At 40.3% G+C, this 21,721-nt stretch overlaps 2 protein-coding genes and 1 long non-coding RNA gene across 4 annotated transcripts; 2 read left to right on the forward strand and 1 right to left on the reverse strand.

The window, feature by feature from the left end:
- The first annotated feature begins 525 nt into the window (after positions 1 to 525).
- On the forward strand, positions 526 to 7,496 carry ftsj3 (FtsJ RNA 2'-O-methyltransferase 3). The gene is made up of 21 exons (XM_076088042.1): positions 526 to 713; positions 856 to 961; positions 1,479 to 1,525; positions 1,703 to 1,782; positions 2,031 to 2,130; positions 2,279 to 2,473; positions 2,558 to 2,673; positions 2,855 to 2,959; positions 3,234 to 3,334; positions 3,444 to 3,530; positions 3,640 to 3,786; positions 4,074 to 4,209; positions 4,474 to 4,667; positions 4,814 to 4,928; positions 5,087 to 5,168; positions 5,310 to 5,451; positions 5,537 to 5,634; positions 5,841 to 5,943; positions 6,190 to 6,373; positions 6,595 to 6,689; positions 6,821 to 7,496. The coding sequence occupies exons 1-21, from the start codon at positions 647 to 649 to the stop codon at positions 7,074 to 7,076; spliced, it is 2,556 nt and encodes an 851-aa protein (XP_075944157.1). The 5' UTR covers positions 526 to 646; the 3' UTR covers positions 7,077 to 7,496.
- Positions 7,497 to 8,791: 1,295 nt separating this feature from the next.
- On the reverse strand, positions 8,792 to 15,896 carry LOC142946615 (uncharacterized). The gene is made up of 3 exons (XR_012953096.1): positions 10,035 to 15,896; positions 9,486 to 9,567; positions 8,792 to 9,005 (listed from the first exon to the last, which is right to left on the reverse strand). It is a non-coding gene; the product is annotated as an uncharacterized LOC142946615 (long non-coding RNA).
- Positions 15,414 to 21,151, forward strand: clcc1 (chloride channel CLIC-like 1). Of its 2 annotated transcripts, XM_076088043.1 has the most exons (11): positions 15,414 to 15,847; positions 15,970 to 16,077; positions 17,296 to 17,406; positions 17,553 to 17,774; positions 17,917 to 18,057; positions 18,143 to 18,242; positions 18,941 to 19,038; positions 19,157 to 19,303; positions 19,389 to 19,964; positions 20,067 to 20,089; positions 20,506 to 21,151. In XM_076088043.1, exons 1-11 carry the CDS (start codon positions 15,716 to 15,718, stop codon positions 20,675 to 20,677), a joined length of 1,830 nt encoding a protein of 609 aa, XP_075944158.1. In that variant the 5' UTR covers positions 15,414 to 15,715; the 3' UTR covers positions 20,678 to 21,151. The 2 variants fall into 2 exon arrangements, with proteins under 2 accessions (XP_075944158.1, XP_075944159.1); XM_076088044.1 differs by lacking the exon at positions 20,067 to 20,089 and having other exon boundaries at positions 15,416 to 15,847.
- The last annotated feature ends 570 nt before the right edge of the window (positions 21,152 to 21,721 follow it).

Genomic DNA, 21,721 nt, shown 5'->3' on the forward strand with positions numbered 1-21,721 from the left:
GGGGCTTAGTAGTTGAAGTCTCACATCTAGTCTATCTAAAAACATATATATGTATATATATATAATTAAAATATCTGCATGGCTATACCACTGGGTAAGAGAAAGTAGGCCAGTGTTGTTTTTGTGATTTAGATGAAGTTGCCCTTAACTACATCATCGTGCATCATTTAGCGCTTTCTTAACTGTTGTTACTGATGGGTGGTAATGCAATGAATCATATTTTTTAGGACTTTACATGTTTGGAATGGAAAAACTGAATCAGAAAAGTCGTAGCATTCAGTGATGTGTGGTGGACTACAAAGTACAACAACAAAAAAAAGTGGAAAGCTTCTCTAAATTACATGATTGAACTGAAGCACAGTAACTTAGTAACTGCATTTGACTTCTAACCATTTGATTTCGTCTGTTTATTTATTATACGGCTCTGCTCTGCGGTACAGGCAGCAGGTGTCGCAACGTCCCGTAAACCACAGGGAAACTAATCAGAAGAAGAAGAAGAAGAAGAAGAAGAAGAAACAACGTCACGTGCTGTGTGACGTTGAATGTATGCGTCGAGAAATTCGCACGTGTTGTTTTCGTGGACGTCTGACTCAAGTGTGAATTTTCCGTTCCAGAGTATAGCGTAAAAAAACCCACATCGATAAAGATGGGGAAGAAACTCAAAGTAGGGAAAACCAGAAAGGATAAATTTTACCATTTGGCTAAAGAAACAGGTAGAGTACCACTCTTCTAAGGAGTAGATGTTAGCATTATTAGCAGGATTGCTAGCTAACTCACCAACGCTACATAACGATGTGCCGGATGAGGATTTCAGAGAGTCAGCTGTCTGGTAACATGATGTTTTGTCTTTTTCAGGTTATCGCTCTCGTTCTTCCTTCAAGCTCATCCAGCTCAACCGTAAATTTCAGTTTCTACAGAAAGCCAGAGCTTTGGTCGACCTGTGTGCTGCTCCTGGTGGATGGTGAGCTTCCGACTAGATGCTAAATTAAAGTTATATGTACATGAGCAACACGCCCAGGGCTAAAATCAGGGGTGCCCAAACTGTAGAGACACAGAGGGCAAAACATGTAATCTAATTTGAGTACACTGGTTCATTCTATCCCGTCAAACATGTATAGACAGTCAGAAAACATTCTGTAATCTATCTCATCTGTAATGAACTTTTTTGTCTATATATAATTAGTAGTTCAACCCTCCAATATTAATTTAGAGTTGTTCATTGTGTAATTACAAATGTCCTCTCTGGACAGTTGGACTAAGCTCAACAAGAGCCCTCCAACAGTGATGCAAATATCTTTGAAGATACAGCATGCTGCTGTAAAATGGAAAAAGATGTTCCCATTTTAGGATTTCCCAGAGGAATGTAATGAGTGTTGAGGTCCTGTGTATGCTCTGCCCAGGAAGACAGATGGGTGAAATGTATGTTGTGGAATATAATTAGCACAAGAACAAACTCATCAATCAAAATCATCTTGCAGGTTGCAGGTGGCGACCAAGTTTATGCCTGTGTCAAGTCTCATTATTGGTGAGTGTGATGTCATCAATATGATTAACTGGTAATACATTGTTCTGCCTCTGCTTAGGCTTTGTGATTCAGTTGTTTTGACAAGTCTTTAATTGTTTGTTTGGAAAAGCCTTGTTTTCAGTTGCAATCTAATGTTGATTACTGGGATATTGTTTTTAAAGTATTTCTTCCTGTCAGGTGTTGACCTGGTGCCCATCAGGCCCATCCCCAATGTGGTGGCGCTGCAAGAAGACATCACCAGTGACAAATGCAGACAGGTGAGGCTGCTGCTGCTGCAGAGTTCAGCACGTCACTGACGTCAGTCCTGGCTGTGGTTCTGCATACACTATTATACAAGGAATAACCAATGTAGTCCTGCAAACAAATGTGACGCCGGAGACACAGATGGTTCCGTCATGGCATTAAACACCTGCACTGTTTACCAAGCATCACATTTCTCTAAAATACCAAACTGTAGGAAAGCTTCAACGTGGATTTGTTAAGATACTTTCTATCTCATATGCAGGCCATAAAAAAGGAACTGCAGACATGGAAGGTCGACGTTGTGTTAAATGACGGAGCCCCGAATGTGGGAGCCAACTGGCAACATGATGCCTTCACACAAGGTAGGTGCCACAAGTTTCAAGAAATTTCCAGTCACACATCTTCATAAGTCAGGATTTACAGATACAGTTATAGTTCTGATTCAAATACAAGTACCACACATACCTAATGTCTCAAAATCTCCCTTTTTTTCCCCTACTCCACCCTCAGCTCATTTGACCCTCATGGCCATGAAGTTGGCCTGTGAGTTTCTGACCAAAGGGGGCACTTTCGTCACCAAGGTCTTCCGCTCCAAAGACTATCAGCCACTGCTCTGGATCTTCCAGCAGTTCTTCAAGAAGGTGCAGGCCACCAAGCCGCAGGCGTCTAGGAACGAGTCCGCCGAGATCTTTGTCGTCTGTCAGGGTCAGTGGCAGCTAGAAAGAAGAAATTCTTCTACACTTCTACAGTAACATCTGAACTAAATTAAATGTATCTTTTCCTTACCAGGTTTTCTTGCCCCAGACAAAGTCGACAGTAGGTTTTTTGACCCCAAACATGCGTTCAAAGAGGTGGAGGTGCAGGCCAAAACTGTGAAGGAGCTGATTCCCGTCAAGAAGCCAAAGGCATGTACCCTGTATGAGATGGTGGAATAATGGATGATCATCAACAGATCATTTCAATCAACTTGTTAAGAACAACAAGACTGACTTTCCCATGATTTCCTGTAGTGTCCTGAATAGCTGTTTACATATTACTAGCCATATTGCATTCTTTACTATCTAAGCTGCTGCTCTTTTGTTACAGGCGGAGGGATACAAAGATGGTGATCTCACACTCTACTACACTTTCACAGTGACGTCCTTTCTGAAAGCAGACAATGCCATAGACTTCCTGGACAAAGCCAGTGAGGTGAGATATCTGTATTTCTTTAACTTGTCAATGAGTGATGCTGGAAGTCCACACCTTTTCTGCCATTTCATAGAAAATCTTGTTTTATATACTGTAAATTGCAGCTGTAGGGGAAGGATGTTGAGGGAAGTGAAAGACATACGATTAATTATCCTGAACTCGTTATTTACAGTCTACAGAATGCAATGTACAATGACTGAGAAGAGACGGGATAGATCAAGCTAAGTAATAGCGCTCCTGTTTTTTTAATTCTCCCTCTGTCTTCTTCACTCAGATCACCTTTGACAACCCAGACTTGGAGTGTCACCCGGCCACCAGTGATGAGATAAAGGAGTGTTGTCGTGACATCAAAGTCTTGGGCCGCAAAGAGCTCCGGTAAGTCAGTTTTTTAGTGCTGTTTTTTTTTCTTCGAGAAATAAAAGAGATGAGTAAAAATGAGTAAATCATGCATGTGTTCTTCTTTCCTCCATCCTCACACCTGCAGCATGCTGCTGACCTGGAGGTCCAAGCTGAGGAAGTTCCTGGCCAAAAAACTGAAGGGGGAGGCTGAACCGCGTGACCCAGAGATCAAGTAAAGTCTTTGCAGCATATTTACAAAAAGCCAATGGAATAATTTCACATCTTTGCCAGAATGTGTCATGTCAGATTAATAAAACAAATCCTATTTGCTTTGTTTTTAGCTTAAGTTCTGATGAAGAAAAGGAGGATTTAGAGGAAGAACCAGACAAAAAGAAAAAGAAGGCGGGAGAAGAAGAGTCGGATGACGAGGAAGAGATGGAGAAGAAACTGGCAGAACTGAAAGCTGAGGAGGTGGCTGAGCTCAAGCGGTACGACACAAAGCTGTTCAGGATTACTATTTTGTTTCTATAAGGATTTAATTTTCTCTGTAATTTTCTGCGACTATCTGTTGCAGTACAAACAGAATCACAGGCTGGTTTGTGAAGAAAAAGATTCCGAGCTATTACTGAATGAACCTGCAGCCCTTTAATAGACTTGTCATCTTGTTAACCTCTCCCGTTTGATTTGGTTTTAGTGGAAAAATAAGAAACTGGAACATGCGATTTTTAAGATTTCTTTAGAAAACAGAGTTTGTATAACTGTCATGCTCCAACAGGAAGAAGAGGAAGCTTCTGAAGGAGCGGAGGAAGCTGAGGGAGAGGGTAGAGCTGAAGATGGACCTGCCTGGCGTCTCCATAGCAGATTCCCACGACTCATCCATGTTCTCCCTCAGCGGCATAAAGAAGAAAACGGTGAAGACAACACAGACAAGCACAATAATGCAAACCTCCCCCTTGGGTTGTGTTGGCAAAATCCTTTTTATGTAATCTTGATTGTGTTTGGTGATTTACGTTGGCATCAGATTGCAGTTTTGGTGCAGATATTGTCGGCCCATCTCTAATGTCTCCTGCCAAAAGATTTTAGTGTTTGGGGAGACAAGCAAATAATGATTCAGTCCCCATAACCTATTGTCCCCAATGCTAATTTGATGCTTCTTGCTACTTTCTCTCCATCAGGCCCTGGCTGATTTATCCAAAGGGGACATGCAGCTGGCAGAGGGCCTGGTAGATGAAGGTGACGACCTCCACCTGTCTGACGAAGAGGATGACGAGGCGGATAAAATGTCCCTGGCCTCTGATTTAGATGATGACGAACTGGAAGAGGTGGAGCATAGACAGAAAGAGCTGGAGATGAAGGCTCAAAAGAAGAAGTAAGTGAAGTAATTTAGCATGAAAGTCAGTCGATGTTTTGGAAATAATGTCCTGCTCTCACAGTAAAAAGACAAAGGGCATACTATCAATAATGAATTGTTCTCTTATTTAGTTTTTGCTTATTTGTGTCTGTGGTTTTTTTCAGAGTAAAGTTCGTTGAAGAAGAGGAGGAAGATGAAGGGCAGGATAGTGGCTTGCTGGTGGAACTGGAGGGAAAGGATGAGAAGAAGGAACGAGAGACCAACCTGTGGTTCAGCAAGGTTCGTCCATTTGTGCTCCCCTAATGTAACGTACGTATACATAGTATACAACGTAATATAGTGTAGAATGTTCATTGTATCATGTTCTGCACCTGCAAATGAGTTAATATCTCTTTGTGATCTGTGACCGTTGACGCTGCCATCCTATTGCTTTGTAGGGCATATTCTCTGAGATCGGCCTGGAAGGAGATGCAGAGAGTGAACTCCAACAGACCGAGTTTCTTCAGAACAAAAAAACCAGTAATAGCCTCCCCTGTTTCTCAGTCATTTATTCACACATGGTCGTCAGCATATGGTCATAAATCGAGTATAGAACATCGGTAGCTCTCTTAAATCTGCGACTGACAAAATAATGACAGTTTTGATCTACTTTTGAAAAAGGTAAAAAGAGGAAAGCTGAGGAGGAGGAAGAGGAGGTAAAGCAGGAAGAGAAGGATGCTGCGCCAGAGGAGGAAAAGGCACCTTCAAAGAAAGCTGAGGAGGAAAGTGGCAGCGACTCCGATGACAGCAGCGATGATGAGAAGTAAAACGTCATTTACTGTGTTTTTACTATTGTCAACTAAACAAATATACAAATAAATAATGAAGTATGTTGCTGCTTGTTCCAGGGAGATTACCAAGATGAAGCAGGCCAGTGAAGGGGCTGGTGGGATGCCAAGAGAGACCAATGACCGTGACTTACAGGTTGTTCCTGTAGAAAGCACCAGTGAGTATATGAAACATTAATATTTCAGGTGTTAAGCTGGCGATCTCCAACTTACACACATTCTAAATTTTGGAAAGTGACACATTCAAAACAAGGTTACATAAGTAACCAAGATGAATGAATACATGTATAATAAATGCAGCCAGTAACAGTTGTCCAGCTTCATGTTTTTGTGTAACTTTGTTTGTGGTTTCTGTGCTCTTCAGGTAAGAGAGCCAGGATCCTGAATGCAGAGGGCCTGGCCCTGGGCTGTCAGATTGCCACGTCTAAGAAGAGAACCAGGGACCTGATGGACGGCTCCTTTCACAGGTGTGTTTCATTGTGTGGCACATCCATAAATGAGTGTGCCGGGGCCTTTGTTAAAGTCGAGTGCCACGGAAAAGTAGGGAAGACAATAAGAGAAATTTAGAATAACACCAGACTTCTTTAAAAATAATGTGATTCTCTTTACTAGTAAAATCTGTGACCAGGTGCCACATGCATTAACAACACAGTGTTTTTATCAGCCTTCAATTTACACACATTATCTGATTTTATGATTGTATGCTCTTGCAGGTTTGCTAGCTCCGAGGAGCAGTGGGAGGTCCCAGAGTGGTTCGTGACCGACGAACAGAAACACCGGAAGAGGCCGGTGCCAGTCACCAAGGAGATGGTGGAGGAGTACAAACAGAAATGGAAGGAGATCGATGCCAGACCCATCAAACGAGTTGCTGAGGCCAAGGCCAGGAAGAAGAGGAGGGTAAGATCAGTGAAAAGTACAATTGACGCAGCAGTGGATGAAAAAAGTTGAAGCTGCCAAAAAAAGATCAGACATAAAGCTAGATCATGATTGAAATCATTACAGGGCCTGGATCAGTTTCAAGATGGAAAAAACACCCAAAACCTTTTTTACGTTATGGAAACTTCAGGCAAATTATTTCTGTAGATCTTAATTTGTTAGTTTCTCCGTGACTTTTCCAGATGCTGAAGAAGATGGATCAGGCCAAGAAGAAAGCAGAAGCAGTGGTCGACACAGTGGACATCTCTGAGAGGGAGAAAAATGCTCAGCTGAGGAGGTATGGCATCACATGTGAAGGGTTGGAGCTGAACCTCAAAAGAAAATGACCCCATGAAACTAAATGCATTGCGTCAGACAGGACAATTGTCATTTCAATAATTTTGTCTCCCTTTTTCCCAATTCTGTTAGTATCTACAAGAAAGCAGGCCTGGGGAAGGAGAAGAGAGAAGTGACATATGTTGTGACCAAGAAGGGAGCTGGCAGGAAGGTGAGGCGGCCCGCCGGCGTCAAGGGAGCCTTCAAAGTGGTGGACGGTCGCATGAAGAAAGACATGCGGGGGATGCAGAGGAAAGAGCAACGCGCTAAAGGGGGCAAAGGAAAAGGAGGACCGGCAAAGGGTGGCAGAGGAGGGATGAAGGGCGGTAAAGGGCGAAAAGGAAAATAAATTTAAAGCCGTAGAGCTCTCACAGTCTTGCCTTTCTCACTATTAAACACTGCCTGGCCTCATGTTGCAGGTCAGCATTTATGGAGCTTCGTGAGCTACGATGCCTCCCACAGACTCCTCTATCGTGTACAGAGGCTAAAATGACTTGTCATTCACATGATGCCCTCCTTTTAGCATTTTTTGCTGAGGTTCCTGAAGCTCCTTGAGATATATTCTGTGGTATTTAAAGGCTGGTGTTCTGGCATGTCTTTCTAAAGATGTAGATCATTTGTCTTGAACTCTGTGAACAAAGTGGTTTCACTGAACAGCTTAACTGTAAATGGCAATCTCAAGTAAAACCTAGTAAACGGGTGAATAAATGTTGCTATTAATGTAAATATTCTATACACATTTTTGCAATAAAAATTGTCGGATGTTTCATTCAGCGTTTCCTGTGATTTAAGAAAACAATGCAGTTTACTTTTTCATTACTTCAATTTTCTGAAAGATTTTAATAATTCATAATGCTTTGTGCTGGTAGTGACTCATCAGGATGAGCTAAACAATTATAAACTATAGAAGTTGCATTAGTCATTTTCTATCTGGAAAAGAGGACAGTATGAGACTCTTGCGCTTGGGAGCTCCCAGGTGTGATCAAGTGTTTAAGTGTGATCTATGTTCAGTGTCCAGATGCAGCAGTTACAACAGATTTGATAGTCGCTGCACAGACAAATGGCGGAAATTAGTCTTCCATGTGTTTTATACTTCGTACAGTTCTTCATCGTATGATTTTTGTCAACTAATCGATAAGTTCAATTAATTGTCATACCTGTAAAACAAGTTTCTCCAAAGGCAATCATACAAAAAGCACCACTTAAAATGAAAAAAAAAATTCAGCATGAAAAAAGCATTAAAAACAACTAATGGCCTAAAGAACCCTTAGTCGACTAAGAAGGGGCAGCCCTACTTTGTAGTTTTACAATTTGCTCATCTTGTGTTTTTGAGGTTATGAAACACTGACTCTAAAAGCTCACAGTTCAACTGGCTGTCTATGTATCTGTTCTCTGCTATTTTGTATTTTCTTTTACTGCATTTATTTGAGAGCTATATGCTGTATAACCTGTCATATAGAGGAATTCTGAAAATGAATGTCATTTGAGTTGAATTTCCCTTTAATTTTCTCAAAAATCGTACAGTAAAATCTCATGAAATTAGACTTGGACATAGTAAGGGTCCTCATGAACAACAATCCAGTGAAAGGTTAATATAACCTCATGGATTTGTTTTTATAACCTGTCAAATATGGGGAACTTATGAATATGAATGCCATTTGAGCTAACTTTGCCTTTGATTTTCTCAAAAACAACAGTAAAATTACATAAAATTTGACATGGACATATATGGGGTCATCATGAACAGAACTCCAATGGAAATTTTAGCTAACCAAGGAAATGTTTTTATTACAGATCAAAGAGTATTATTAGGTATATTATAGTTTTCGAACCCTTTTTCCATTAAAGATAGTACAGCAGTGTAACTCCAGATTTTTATTATTGTTGGATTTCATATAATATACAAAATAATGTCTTTGACTTGTATCAAATTGGGCAAATTATTGATCAAATACAGGTCTATTTCCGGGCTTTTTGGGCTATCCAAGCACCTGTACCGTAGCACCACGAATAGACGAGCATTACATTTCAAGCGCCGGCTGACGTGACCGAGGTTCCGCGGATGACGGCTCACCTGGCTGCAGTCTTGAGGTGTTCTCCGAGCTCTAACACAGGACGGTTAGTTGGGGGGAGTGCCCTTCTCTCTTTGCCAGGATGCTCCTCGTTGTCCTGGTGTGCAGTCTGTCTCCGGCTGCCACAGGACAGGAGGCGGACAACGACTGGATAGACCCTCATGATATGATCAACTACGACCCAAGCACCAAGACGACGAGGAACCCTGCAGAGGTTGGGTGATGTTAAATGTATACTGAACTAATTGCATTTGTTAACGTTGGCCTGCATGCTCGGAAGCTATGTTGATATCTCCGTTGTGACTTTTAATATGTGTGTATTGAACATAATGCCTCACAGTCAACAGAATATGCCAATGTCCCAACCAAGAGAAGAGAGTATACTCAGGACTCCAACGAAGTTTAGTTTAGCCAACTGGGCTTATTTGAAGCCTCCACCTATATAATATTAAAATCTTACAAAATTACAAACAACATAAGGAAAAGAAAAATAATGTAATTGTGTTGAGTGTGAGATGGCTTGTGTTTGTTCAGGGATTTTGGTTTATACACCTGCAGTAACTCCTATGCAATGGTAATGCTACAAGTCCCTATGAGTGAAACAACTATAAATATAATATAACAGCGAAAAGAAGAAAGACATGAACAATAATACATAAAAAAGCTATTACAAAACAGCAGTGGACCTGACGTCGTGTCGCTCTCCAGTTGTGGATCAACAGAGACAGGTTTGTGACTTTATGGCATCTGCATTTGTACGAAGTTCTTCTGGGGAAATTAAATAAAGGAATTAAAAGTTGTATGAGCTAGCGTGCTGTGCAGATAATGACAATCCTTTACATCTTTAGTTCCTGGAATAGGAATAGTATAGCCTACAGGACAGACAGGTTTTTCCTGTCCGTTCTTGCAGACATTTACCACCCTATTAATGACATTTTCTGTTTAAGAATTCAAGACGCATAGAAACAAATAAGGACAGTTGGCAAAAACTAGCAAAGATTAAACAACAAATACAACAACAACAACAAATACAACTTAAAAACTAGAGCTTCACATGACTGGCAAGTTTAAGCAGCCTTAAAAGTGAATGAACATAAGGTTGCTGGTGACATCAAAGACACTGTTCTTTCCTTCACCCGGCAAAGTATAAGTTCACATCCTCTTGAGAACAACCACCTGTCCGGCTGGTTGTTCTTAAACTGAGGGTTTTTCTCATTTCCGAATTTTGTACCAACTTGATTCCTCGCTCCTCGCTCCTCGCTCCTCCGGCTTGTGACCCAGAAATCGATCTCAGCGCTCCATCTTGAAGGACATCTCAATTCCTAAAATCCATCTCGAGGATCGAGGAGGCTCTCTGGAGGAGCTATGAGCAAGGACACACAGGTGTATTCTTTGCGGAGGTGTTTTTGGCACATTTAAACAAATAAAAGAGGCGTGACACACAGCTGTAATGATCTCAAACCACGGCTGGACTCTACAAAAGTAAATGTTCCGTTATATTTTCATATTATTTTTTATTTAAGATGATCAAATGCCTCATCAAACTTTCTGTTTGTGTAGCTCCTCGTAAGGCTCTGTTCCAACCACATTTCTTAATGACATTCACCTGATACTTATGTCTTATTTGTTAAATGCTCGCATCTCCCATGGGCGGACCAAGACGTGAGGCAAGGAGGCGAGGAAAGGATTCGAGAAGGCACAAAATGTCGGCTTTCTCCAGTAAACTCATTTCTTAAACATCACATAAACAAGAATCCTGGTTTTCAAAATGTGGTCGTATTAGAGAAACATGAGCTAGATATCTCCTGATATTCAATTTAATATGATTTAAAACAGAAAAGCAGGTAATCTCTATATTTGAGGGACTGAAAACAGCAGTTTCTGCTATTTTTTCATCAAAAAGTACTTATCAATTGATTATCAAGTTGATTATTTTTATTACCAGTCGACTAATAGTTGCAGCTCTAATAATTTCAGTTTTTTTTCCATCTCGTGCAACCAGTGAAGCTGTACTCTGCCTGTTTGTGTTCCAGATTGGTCTGGGTGTTCTGATTATAGTGGTCATCATATGCACTCAGCTGAGTTCAACGATGTCCTGGTTCATGCAGTTCAGGAGACTGTTTGGTGTCAGCTTCTTCTTCAGTATTATCTGGAACTGGCTATATCTGTACAAGGTGAAGCTCTTTAGCTCTTGCAGCTGTCATTCAGATATTTAGTTTTTTTTAGACGGATAAGTTTGAAGTACCATTACATTCTTTTCAGATTGCCTTTGCTGAGCACCAAAGAAACATAGCAAAGATGGAGAGTCTCTATGAAAAATGCTCTGGACTGAAGAAAATTGACTGGATTGATAGCTTGAAAGGTGAGCCAATTACAAGTATAAATACACAGTATATTACGTACCTTCAACCTATTATCATTTGATACATTCTTAGTATGAAAATAAGGATTATAGCTGCTTTACAGTATTTCAGTATTTTATAACCTGGACCCTATTTTCCCTTTTTTTTCTAAATGACTAATGGGGACAACATTTTTTGAAATAGTTCCAGTCTTAAGCCAGAGTAAAACGTATTGCAGCCTCATTCACATTGTGAAAATCAGCTAAATAATCAGCCATCTTGTTTGTTACGCTGCAATAAGTCACCATATTTCAGAACGAGACTTCTCCTTGAGCGAGACTTGGTTAGACACAATAACAAAGAGACCGGATCAAGCGAAAGGTAACGAAAACATGTTGACTTCCTCTGTAGACTCGTTTCTATAATGTTGTCAGACACAAAACAATCTGAGCCTGTGGCTAAAACAAGCACTTAGTGGACGTACATGGACGGGGAAGAATTGCCCCAAGCAATTACATTGCAGCCCGTTTAGCAGCTGCCATCTGCAGATGTTACCCTTTAATGTGCAAAATCTTATTGTTTGCAGTGTTTTGAAAGATTTTCTTGGAGAGGATGCACTCTCTACTACTGACAGTGATACTACTAAGCCTTTGAAAAAATACACTAGTTTCCACTGAATGAACTCTATTTAGTTGCTGTCTCAGCCCCCTCTGCTGTCTGTGGATGTTTTCTTGCAGAGTGGTTCAGAACCACCTGGACTCTTCAAGATGACCCTTGTAAGAAATACTACGAAGCCGTCTTGATCGACCCCCTTCTGGTGGTTCCTCCATTGAAGGTAGGTCACTATGATTGCATGTATGAGTTTTCACTGCACATACAGGCTGTATTATGCTGCGTAATAATGACATAATAATGACAAATGGTAATGCTGTTTTATTTTCCAATTCTGAAAAATGTATTGAGGAAATAGAATGAAGCATTTCCCTTTGTCATATAAATGTGTTCCCATTCAACATCGTCCTAAACTATACTGTTTTAAAATTGGTATCTGTTTTGAATATCTGCATTAATTTGGGAATGGCACACACAAAGTTACATTCCAAACATCCCTCTCTGTCTTTAGCCGATCATATATACCATCACAACCTTCATCACTGAGCCGCTAAAGCAAGTTGGACAGGGGATCAGTGAGTTTCTTGTTGCACTCCTCAAAGATCTACCTATTACCTTGCAGATCCCAGTTCTCTTTACTATCATGCTCGCCATTGTGGTAAGGACCCCTTGGGAAATTACATTGACACTTGAGATCAAATAATGTGTCTCTACACTGTTATATTCATTTAACTCTTCAACAGGTATGCATGTATTTAGGCGTGCAGGCAGCCTTCCAGCATGGCATCGCTGCACTTTTTCGTTGCCTTCGAGGGGATCCGCCTCCTCCACAGCTCGAGCAACCGCAGCCAGGAGGGGACGCACCGCAACAAGCCGTTGAAGGCCGGTTACACAGGAACTAGGTTCGTCAGAGGCAGCGCAACAGACAAAGGGAAGAGATAGCTGCTCCTTCCAGTGAGGATGAGACGGATGCTGAGCAGCGTGAGGCAGAGCAGAATCTCTCCGCTGAGTCAGACTCAGAAAACCTGCATGAGACACAAGAGGAGCTTTAAGTGGAAAGTGCTCACAGTGTTGCTGCTAACACTGTCATGATCGCCGAAGTCTGCCTGTGTGTGCAGCAATTGTGAATGGGGAACCTGTGGGTTATTTTCCTTCACCGATATAAAGTGCTGTACTTGGGAATGTTATTATTTGCCTGTAATTATTACACAGGATAGGGATAGGATAGGAAACGGCACAGAGGACCAGCAGTTAAATGGGCGGTGGTGGTTGCGTGAGTTCTGGGGACAGAGGAACCGCGGCGTCTCGCCACGCTTCCACCTGTTGTTGACTTTGTTTTGGGGATTTGTTTGTTTGTCATCGGACTGTTTTGCGTTACTTTAAGGAACTTTTGGAACTGATGGGACTCGGGGTTTGAGTGATATTTTGTAACTGCTGCAACCCGTATGCCGTATGAATTTGCTTTATATTAATATATGTTATATTTAACTAACATGTGTCGTTTCCTTTGTGTCTGAGGTGGTCTGTCATTATAGCGAATAATAGAGAAGACCTTTCAGCGTGTTTTGGTACCTTCAACTATGTTATGCAGTCAGATGTAGTGTCTGTATACCAATTCAGATCCGCCCGTGCCCTTTAATTTTAGCGTATATATACTTTTCCCTTTTTAGGTTAATATAATTAGGTGAATTGTTACAGAGTGGTGGCCAGTATGGGGACATGAAGGATTAAATAATTAATTTTGATATTGGTGTTATGAGTTAACTGTTTAACCTGGAGGGCAAGATTTATTTTTCTTTTGAGTTTTTTGTTTCACACCTAAACAGCCCAGGTAATATTTGAGTTGGAAACTTATCCCAGTTATAGTTAGTTGTGGCCTTACAAATAATTAAAATTCGACCTTTGTGAGAGGTGCACTCTCACTTGCAAAATTGCATTGTTTACACCAAGTTTGTTTTGGGTGAATGTATTTAGGTGTTTATTGTGTAGGTGATGGTAGCTATGTGGTAGTTTTCCCAGACTAATTGATTAGTTGAATTAATTGTCATACCTGTAAAACAAATTTCTCCAAAGGGAATCATACAAAAGCACCACTTAAAATAAAAAAGGAATTCAGCATTAAAAACAACTAATAGCCTAAAGAACCCTTATTCGATTAAGAAGGGGCAGCCCTTTGTAGTTTTACAATTTGCTCATCTTGTGTTCTTGAGGCTATGAAACACTGACGGTGTTGGAGCTATTTATTTGATATTAGTATTTTGTTATTTAATTAATAAGTAGTATTGTTTAATTATTCTAGATGTTTGATATATTAACATTGCTTTTTCTCTTTAATAGTCATTTGTTTAGTTATGAGGTGGTCTGCTATTAACCTGGAGTTAAAAAGTTTTTGTAACTATGCACAATTTCCTCAAAAATCTAATCTGAAATTAGACAAATTGTCTCATGAATGAGATTTTGAAGGGCTTTAATTTTGAAATGCTACATCAGAATGTTCTGGTTTCTATCTGAGTGACACCTTGAGGTGGTCTGCTATTAACCTGTTGTGAAATGATTTTGTAACTATGCACCATTTCCTCTAAAATCTAATCTGAAATTAGACAAATTGTCTCATGAATGTCCTGGTTCTCTCTTAGTGACAGTAAAACTTTCTGATTTTCAATATGGGTGGAGTCAACAATGCCCTGATTACATTCCCCTGATTACATTTCTTAATTGGGAAATTAAAAATGTCAGATTTTCTCTATGGGGTGAGTCAACGATGTCCTGAACATATATACATCAGTCATTGTTTGGAATTATTGAGAGAATACTTTTTATAACACTTCAAACATTCAGATATCTACCTGTTTCAAATTTATGACTTTTACTTAGAAATATCTCTGAATTGGTACAGTAAAAATGTCTGATTTTCAGTCTGTGCAGAGTCAAAGATGTCCTGAACACATACACATCAGTCATTGTATGGAAATATTGACAAGAATATTTTCATAGCACCTTAAACATTTCAGAAATGAGCTATTTAAAGGTGCAATTTCAGTTCAGTTTGTACTTCATAAAATATCTTAATTGGTACAGTTAGCATGTTTGATTTTTGTTTGGATGTGGTCAGAAATGTCCTGAACACATACATATCAGTAAGTCAGATATTATTAATTTCATTATCTTTCCAGCAACCCTCAAATCAAAGAATAAAGACACAAATTAGTTGTATTTTCCCTTTAACTCGCAGGTAACATGTTTTATACTTAATGTTAATATAATTAATTTAATCTTATTTCCACAAATGCAATTTGTATCTTAGTTGACATCTTATTTTGGAAACCGGATGTTGTCTGACAGTAATCTTTCACCCTTATTTGACATCTTCTTTTGAAAACCGGATGTTGTCTCACGTTAATCTTTCCGCTAATTTTGCAAAGTCCTTCGCTCGCTTGTTTTTGTCATTAAGAAGATAATTGCTCTTCCAGAATAAATCAATAAATTGTATTCTTCCAGAGCAAAAAAAAAAAAATAATCTATACATTTCGCAAAACGGAATTTAAGACTTATTGACCAAAATATAATTGTTGTAGAGAGAAGTGAGTTCTGCTTTTGTGCGCCTTTTTCCTCTAAAAACTATACCTCCCATGAGCCTTTGCGGTGGACGTAAGTCGTGACAAATGGTTGTACCGTAAAGCGGTTCTGTTGTGCGGTAAATTGTGATTGTAGCACCGAGCTGCTTGTGTAGTTAGATCAGAGTGAAAAGTATTTAACATTACGCGTAATATTGAAGCCTTCGCGTATCAAAGTGTCTTCAAAGTCGAGGTTGAGTCGGTGGGTCTGATGTTATCATAGCAGCTACCATTAGCATGTTTAGCTAGTTAACGTTATTCGCTTTCACTTTCCTTGAGGTGTTCCTCTCGTAGCTATCTTTAACGCAGGACGGTTAGTTGGGGAAGTGCCCTTCTCTCTTTGCCAGGATGCTCCTCGTTGTTCTGGTGTGCAGCCTGTCTCTGGCTGCCACAGGACAGGAGGCGGACAACGACTGGATAGACCCTTATGATATGATCAACTACGACGCAAGCACCAAGACGATGAGGAAGCCTGCAGAGGTTGGATGATGTTAAATATATACTGAACCAATTGCATTTGCTAACGTTGACCTGCATGCTCGGAAGCTATGTTGATATCTCCGTTGTGACTATATGTGTGTATTGAACATAATGCCTTGCAGCCAGCAGAATATGCCAATATCCCAACCAAGAGAAGAGAGTATACTCAGGACTCCAACGAGGTGGACCTGACGTCGTGTCGCTCTCAAGTTGTGGATCAACAGAGACAGGTTTGTGACTATATGTGACAATACTATTTAAGCATCCTTAAAAGTGAATGAGCATAAGGTTGCTGGAGACATCAAAGACACTGTTCTTTCCTTCACTCTGCAAAGTATAAGTTCACATCCTCTTGAGAACAAGCACCTGTCCGGCTGGTTGTTCTTAAACAAAACACTGAGGGTCTTTCTCATTTCCCAATTTTGTGCCAACTTGATTCCTGGTGTTTTCGGCACATTTAAATACATAAAAGAGGCGTGACACACAGCTGTAATGATCTCAAACCAAGGCTGGACTCCACAAATGTATTTATTTAAGATGATCAAATGCCGTAAGGCTCTGTTCTAACCAAATATCTTAATGACATTCACCTGATACTGAGCTACATCCAATTCAACTGCAATAATGACACGATGTTTACAAGTGCAAACAGCTGTGGACGTCAAATTATTATGTAAATTGGAACATTCTCTTATAAACTGTATTCCATGTTTGTGTGTATGTAATACAGTCAGGGCCATAAGTATTTGGACTGTGACACAATTTTTCTAATTTTGCCTCTTTACACGACTCCAGTGGATTTGAAATGTCAATATGTGGTTAAAGGATAAATTGTTGATTTGGTCAATCCTGATGTTTCTGCTATCTGACTGATAGGTTTGATAAGTGTTTTTAGACTAACAATGGCCTCCTTCACTTGCATTGACACCTTTTTGGTCCGCATGCTGAGAGTTCAAAGGACCAGCTGCCAAATGCTAATTTAACATTTTGAATCCTGATGTCGGCATAAATTTTCATGAAATAGTGACAGAACCGACCACATCTGGCCATGAAACTGTTTGTCAGACAATTGTCCAATTACTTTTGAGCCTCTGAAAATGTGGGGGACTGTATAAAAATGCCCATAATTCCATAACGGTTCATGTAATATTTTAGTTTTATCCATTGAATTAAAGCTGAAAGTCTACACTTCAACCACATATTGACTGCTTCCTTTCAAATCCACTGGAGTCGTGTGAAGAGGCAAAATTAGAAAAATTGTGTCACAGTCCAAATACTTATGGCCCTGACTGTATATGTCACTCTTTATTTGTTTCGTACTTTTTTGTACAAACATTTGAAGTGCTTCAAACAATGAAGTATGAAGTCTATAATAGCCTATGTGTGTTGAATTAAAAATGCGTAACATCTGTTGGGCATCACAAATATTGTGCTTTTCTTTCATTCAGATTGAAGAACTAAAGAAGAAAATCATGCTCGTCTCACAGCAGCCCACATGCAATCCAGTGTTCAAACGATTCCTTACCAGACTCCGGAAGGAAATACAAAGAGTTGGTTTGGTAAGTGGGCATTTCACATGTATTATGCTGTGTTATGTGGCTTTGAATATGTCTTTGCTAGACCATACATCCATTTCACTGAACCTTACTTGCATTCATCATGTGGCCTATATTTGACAGTGCTACCTGTCCCCTTTTGTCCCCAGCCCAGTGACTCCTCGGAGGTCTTCTATGATGCCAAAGTCAAACTCTCCACCCAAGCCATGGCCGAGATTCAGGCACTGCTGGAGGGCGAGGACAGTTGGAGAACAGGCGCTCTAGACAATGCCATCAGTCAGATACTGGTAGATCTCAGACCACATGACTACGAGGCCTGGAAGTGGCGTTTTGAAGACACCTTTGGTGTGGAGCTTGACACACTCTTAAAAGTAAGCTCAATCGATTATCAAAACAGTTTATTATGATTATTTTTATTGCCAGTCGACTGATCGATTAGTCGACTAATAATTTCTGGTTTTTTTTCCATCTCGTGCAACCAGTGAAGCTGTACTCTGCCTGTTTGTGTTCCAGATTGGTCTGGGTGTTCTGATTATAGTGGCCATCATATGCACTCAGCTGTGGTCAACGATGTCCTGGCTCATGCAGTTCAGGAGACTGTTTGGTGTCAGCTTCTTTGTCAGTATTATCTGGAACTGGCTATATCTGTACAAGGTGAAGCTCTTTAGCTCTTGTTCAGCTGTCATTCAGTTTTTTTTTTTAGACGGATAAGTTTGAAGTACCATTACATTCTTTTCAGATTGCCTTTGCTGACCACCAAAGCAACATAGCAAAGATGGATAGTGTCTATGAAAAATGCACTGGAGTGAAGAAAATTGACTGGAGCGATAGCTTGAAAGGTGAGCCAATTACAAGTATAAATACACAGTATATTACGTACCGTCAACCTACTATCATTTGATACATTCTTAGTATGAAAATAAGGATTATAGCTGCTTTAATCTTTCTGTTTAACAAATTCAGAATCGACAAATGTGGACACGCGTGGTTTTCACACACAGCAGTGATTTGAAAATGTTTCTCACTCATAATGTTTAAAAGGCCCCTGTTGGGGCTATTGATGGACTGATCTGAAACTATGAAAGTGAGTTGTGGTCCTGCTCCTTCCTGCTGCTCCATATATCGGTTCAACACCATTGTCCCCCATTCACATTTAAAGGGTAACGTCAGTATTTTATAACCTGGACCCTATTTTCCCCTTTTTGAAGATTGTGCCAAGCAATTACATTGCAGTCCCGTGTATTGGCTGCCGTCTGCGGTGTTCTTGCTCAATACTGGGCCAATTTCAAAAATCGTTGTCCCCGTTAGACACACAAACATGGGAACATATGGTCTAGTTTAAAAAAAAAACAGAAAACGGATGTTACCCTTTAATGTGCAAAATCTCAGTGTTTTGAAAGATTTTCTTGGAGAGGATGCACTCTCTACTGACAGTGATACTACTAAGCCTTTGAAAAAAGACACTAGTTTCCACTGAATGAACTCTATTTAGTTGCTGTCTCAGCCCCCTCTGCTGTCTGTGGATGTTTTCTTGCAGAGTGGTACAGAAGCACCTTGACTCTTCAAGGTGACCCTTGTAAGAAATACTATGAAGTCCTCATGGTCAACCCCATTCTGTTGGTTCCTCCAACCAAGGTAGCTCGCTATGATTGCATGTATGAGTTTTCACTGCACATACAGGCTGTATTATGCTGCGTAATAATGACATAATAATGATAAACGGTACATTTCAAACATCCCTCGCTCTCTTTAGGCGATCGCGGTGACCATCACAACCTTCATCACAGAGCCGCTAAAGCATGTTGGACAGGGGATCAGTGAGTTTCTTGTTGCACTCCTCAAAGATCTACCTATTACCCTGCAGATCCCAGTTCTCTTCACCATCGTGCTCGCCATTGTGGTAAGGACCCCTTGGGAAATTACATTGACACTCGAGATCAAATGATGGGTCTCTACACTGTTATATTCATTTAACTCTTCAACAGGTCTGCATGTATGGAGGCGTGCAGGCAGCCTTCCAGCATGGCATCGCTGCACCTTTTCGTCGCCCGCGAGGGGATCCGCCTCCTCCACAGCTCGAGCCGCCGCAGCCTCAAGTCCAGAGGATCCTGGCCGGGGACAACTCGGCAGGAGGGGACGCACCGCAACAGGCCCCAATGCAACAAGCCGTTGAAGGCCGGTTACACAGGAACCAGGTTCGTCAGAGGCAGCCCAACAGACGCAGGGAAGAGATGGGTGTGGAGTCACTGGGCACTGCCGAGCCTCCTTACAGTGAGGATGAGATGGATGCGGAGCTGCGTGAGGCGGAGCAGAATCTCTCCGCTGAGTCAGATTCAGAAAGCCTGCATGAGACACTAGAGGAGCTAGAAGGGGAAAGTGCTAGCAGTGTTGCTGCTAATGCCACCAAATCGAAAACTAAACCCACTGAATCAGATGCATCGCCCTCAAAGACTAAACCGCTGAAAGTGAATGAAAAGCTCTCTCAAAATAAACTCATCAGAGACGGTGAAGCACCTCAATCTCAGCCAGCAGAAAGGCCGCTTTCACTAACTGATGTTCAGGTGAGTTCTTTCTAAATATCCTTTAATATCCAACATAAGACTTCAAATAGTGCTGTGATTTAACTTTTAAAGTACACTGTTTGTTATCTTTTAATGCTTCAGATTTGCACATGCAACATGAATAGGTAAATACATATTTAATAACTAGATCATATTTTGAATGAGGCATTTTCATTGGCAGTTTTGTGTTTTTATTTTTGTGTTTTGATGACAGCTGTTGAGCTTGTGAATGTGAATGCCAGTAACCCGTGGATAGATTTTATAGCTTTAATATGCGTATTTATTTGCTGCCACACCATATTTCTTAAGTTTTTCTAAATTTTTCTTAATAACACTAATTATAAGTGCAGTGGATTTCAACCGGGGTGCCACGACATACTGCTGTTTGAACTTGATCATGCCCAAAATATCATTTAATTAATGTTTGATTAAAATTGGTTTTAGCTACCGCATCATTCCTCTCTGGAACCAGACATTTTTATCTGAACATGTAAGGATTTTTGTTGAATACATTTTTGATGTAAACCCCCTCTCCCTGCAGGATCTGTACTCGGCTGAAGACGCCACCTCCTCTGTCTCACTGCCACCTGTTGAGACTGTCGGAGTTCCTGTTCAGGAGACATCAGCGGAGTAGGCAGCTTCAACATCAGTCACAGCTGGAAGATAAAAGTCGTCAGTGTTTGGGGCTTCTTGCTGGACTGTGCAGGCGGTGATGCCAAGGATGGCCCCGACTGACTGTCTTACTGTCTTGTTAAAATAATGTTGCATGTACTTGAACGTTTTGAAGTGTTGCCGACTAACTTTACCTTGTTGCTGTGCGGTCGATTGACGGTGCCTTTCCCTGAACAGAGTCACAAACACTGTTTGGTCAATCTGTTTATGATCTTATGATGATTTCAGCTCAGCCGTATTTCCTCATTTGGGATGAGCAAAAAGTTCAATCAACCGCAGAGCAGCCACACTGAAACAGGTATCAGGGAAATGGGAAATGTTAAAACCAGCATTACTTTATCTGGTGTTCTAGTGTGTCTTACCCAGGGGGGGCAGAAATCATGCGCTTACAAACTTTATCCAGTTTCACTGTAATAATGGCAAATTATTATTTTTTTTATTATAATGAACAAATAATGTTTCAGTTTTGAAGTTGAAATTTGTACATTTTGTAAATTAAAAAGGAGAACAATTTCCTTCTGCAGTTTTTTTTGAACATGAAGTTATTTTTTGTGTTTAACTGTTTGTACATAGAGGGCTTGATAGCGATGCTGAAGTCAGTGTTGCTGAACAGCGGTGCTTCTTCCTTTCTCTTTGTATTGGACGAGTCAAACTGCTTATGCAAATCATAGAAGGATTGCTGTCAGCATGGTTCGGCACATGGAGGAAGTTGAAATAGGTGATCGGTGATTCATAAATGCATAGACCAATGTGTATATTACAAAATCAGTTACTGATATAAAGTCTTCAATAAATTAAAAAACAAATAGGCAAGAATATTACGACACAAAAGGACAAGATGTTGAAATGTTTAAACTGCACCAGTCAATCTTTCAGGTCATTGTCTTTCAGACTCAAAATTTCATATGAATAGATATCTATATGTATCTATCTATATAAATCTCTCTTTCTATATATATATATATATATATATATCTAGATATAAAAAATCTGTACACATGTAAATGTATATATGTATTTATATAAAGTGTTGAGTCTGAAAGACAAACAATGGCCTGAAAGATGGTGCAATTTTAACATTTCAA

Source organism: Anarhichas minor, unplaced genomic scaffold (genome assembly GCF_050575085.1).
Source record: "Anarhichas minor isolate MPS153535 unplaced genomic scaffold, ASM5057508v1 ptg000010l, whole genome shotgun sequence".
Classification (NCBI taxonomy): Eukaryota; Metazoa; Chordata; class Actinopteri; order Perciformes; family Anarhichadidae; genus Anarhichas; species Anarhichas minor.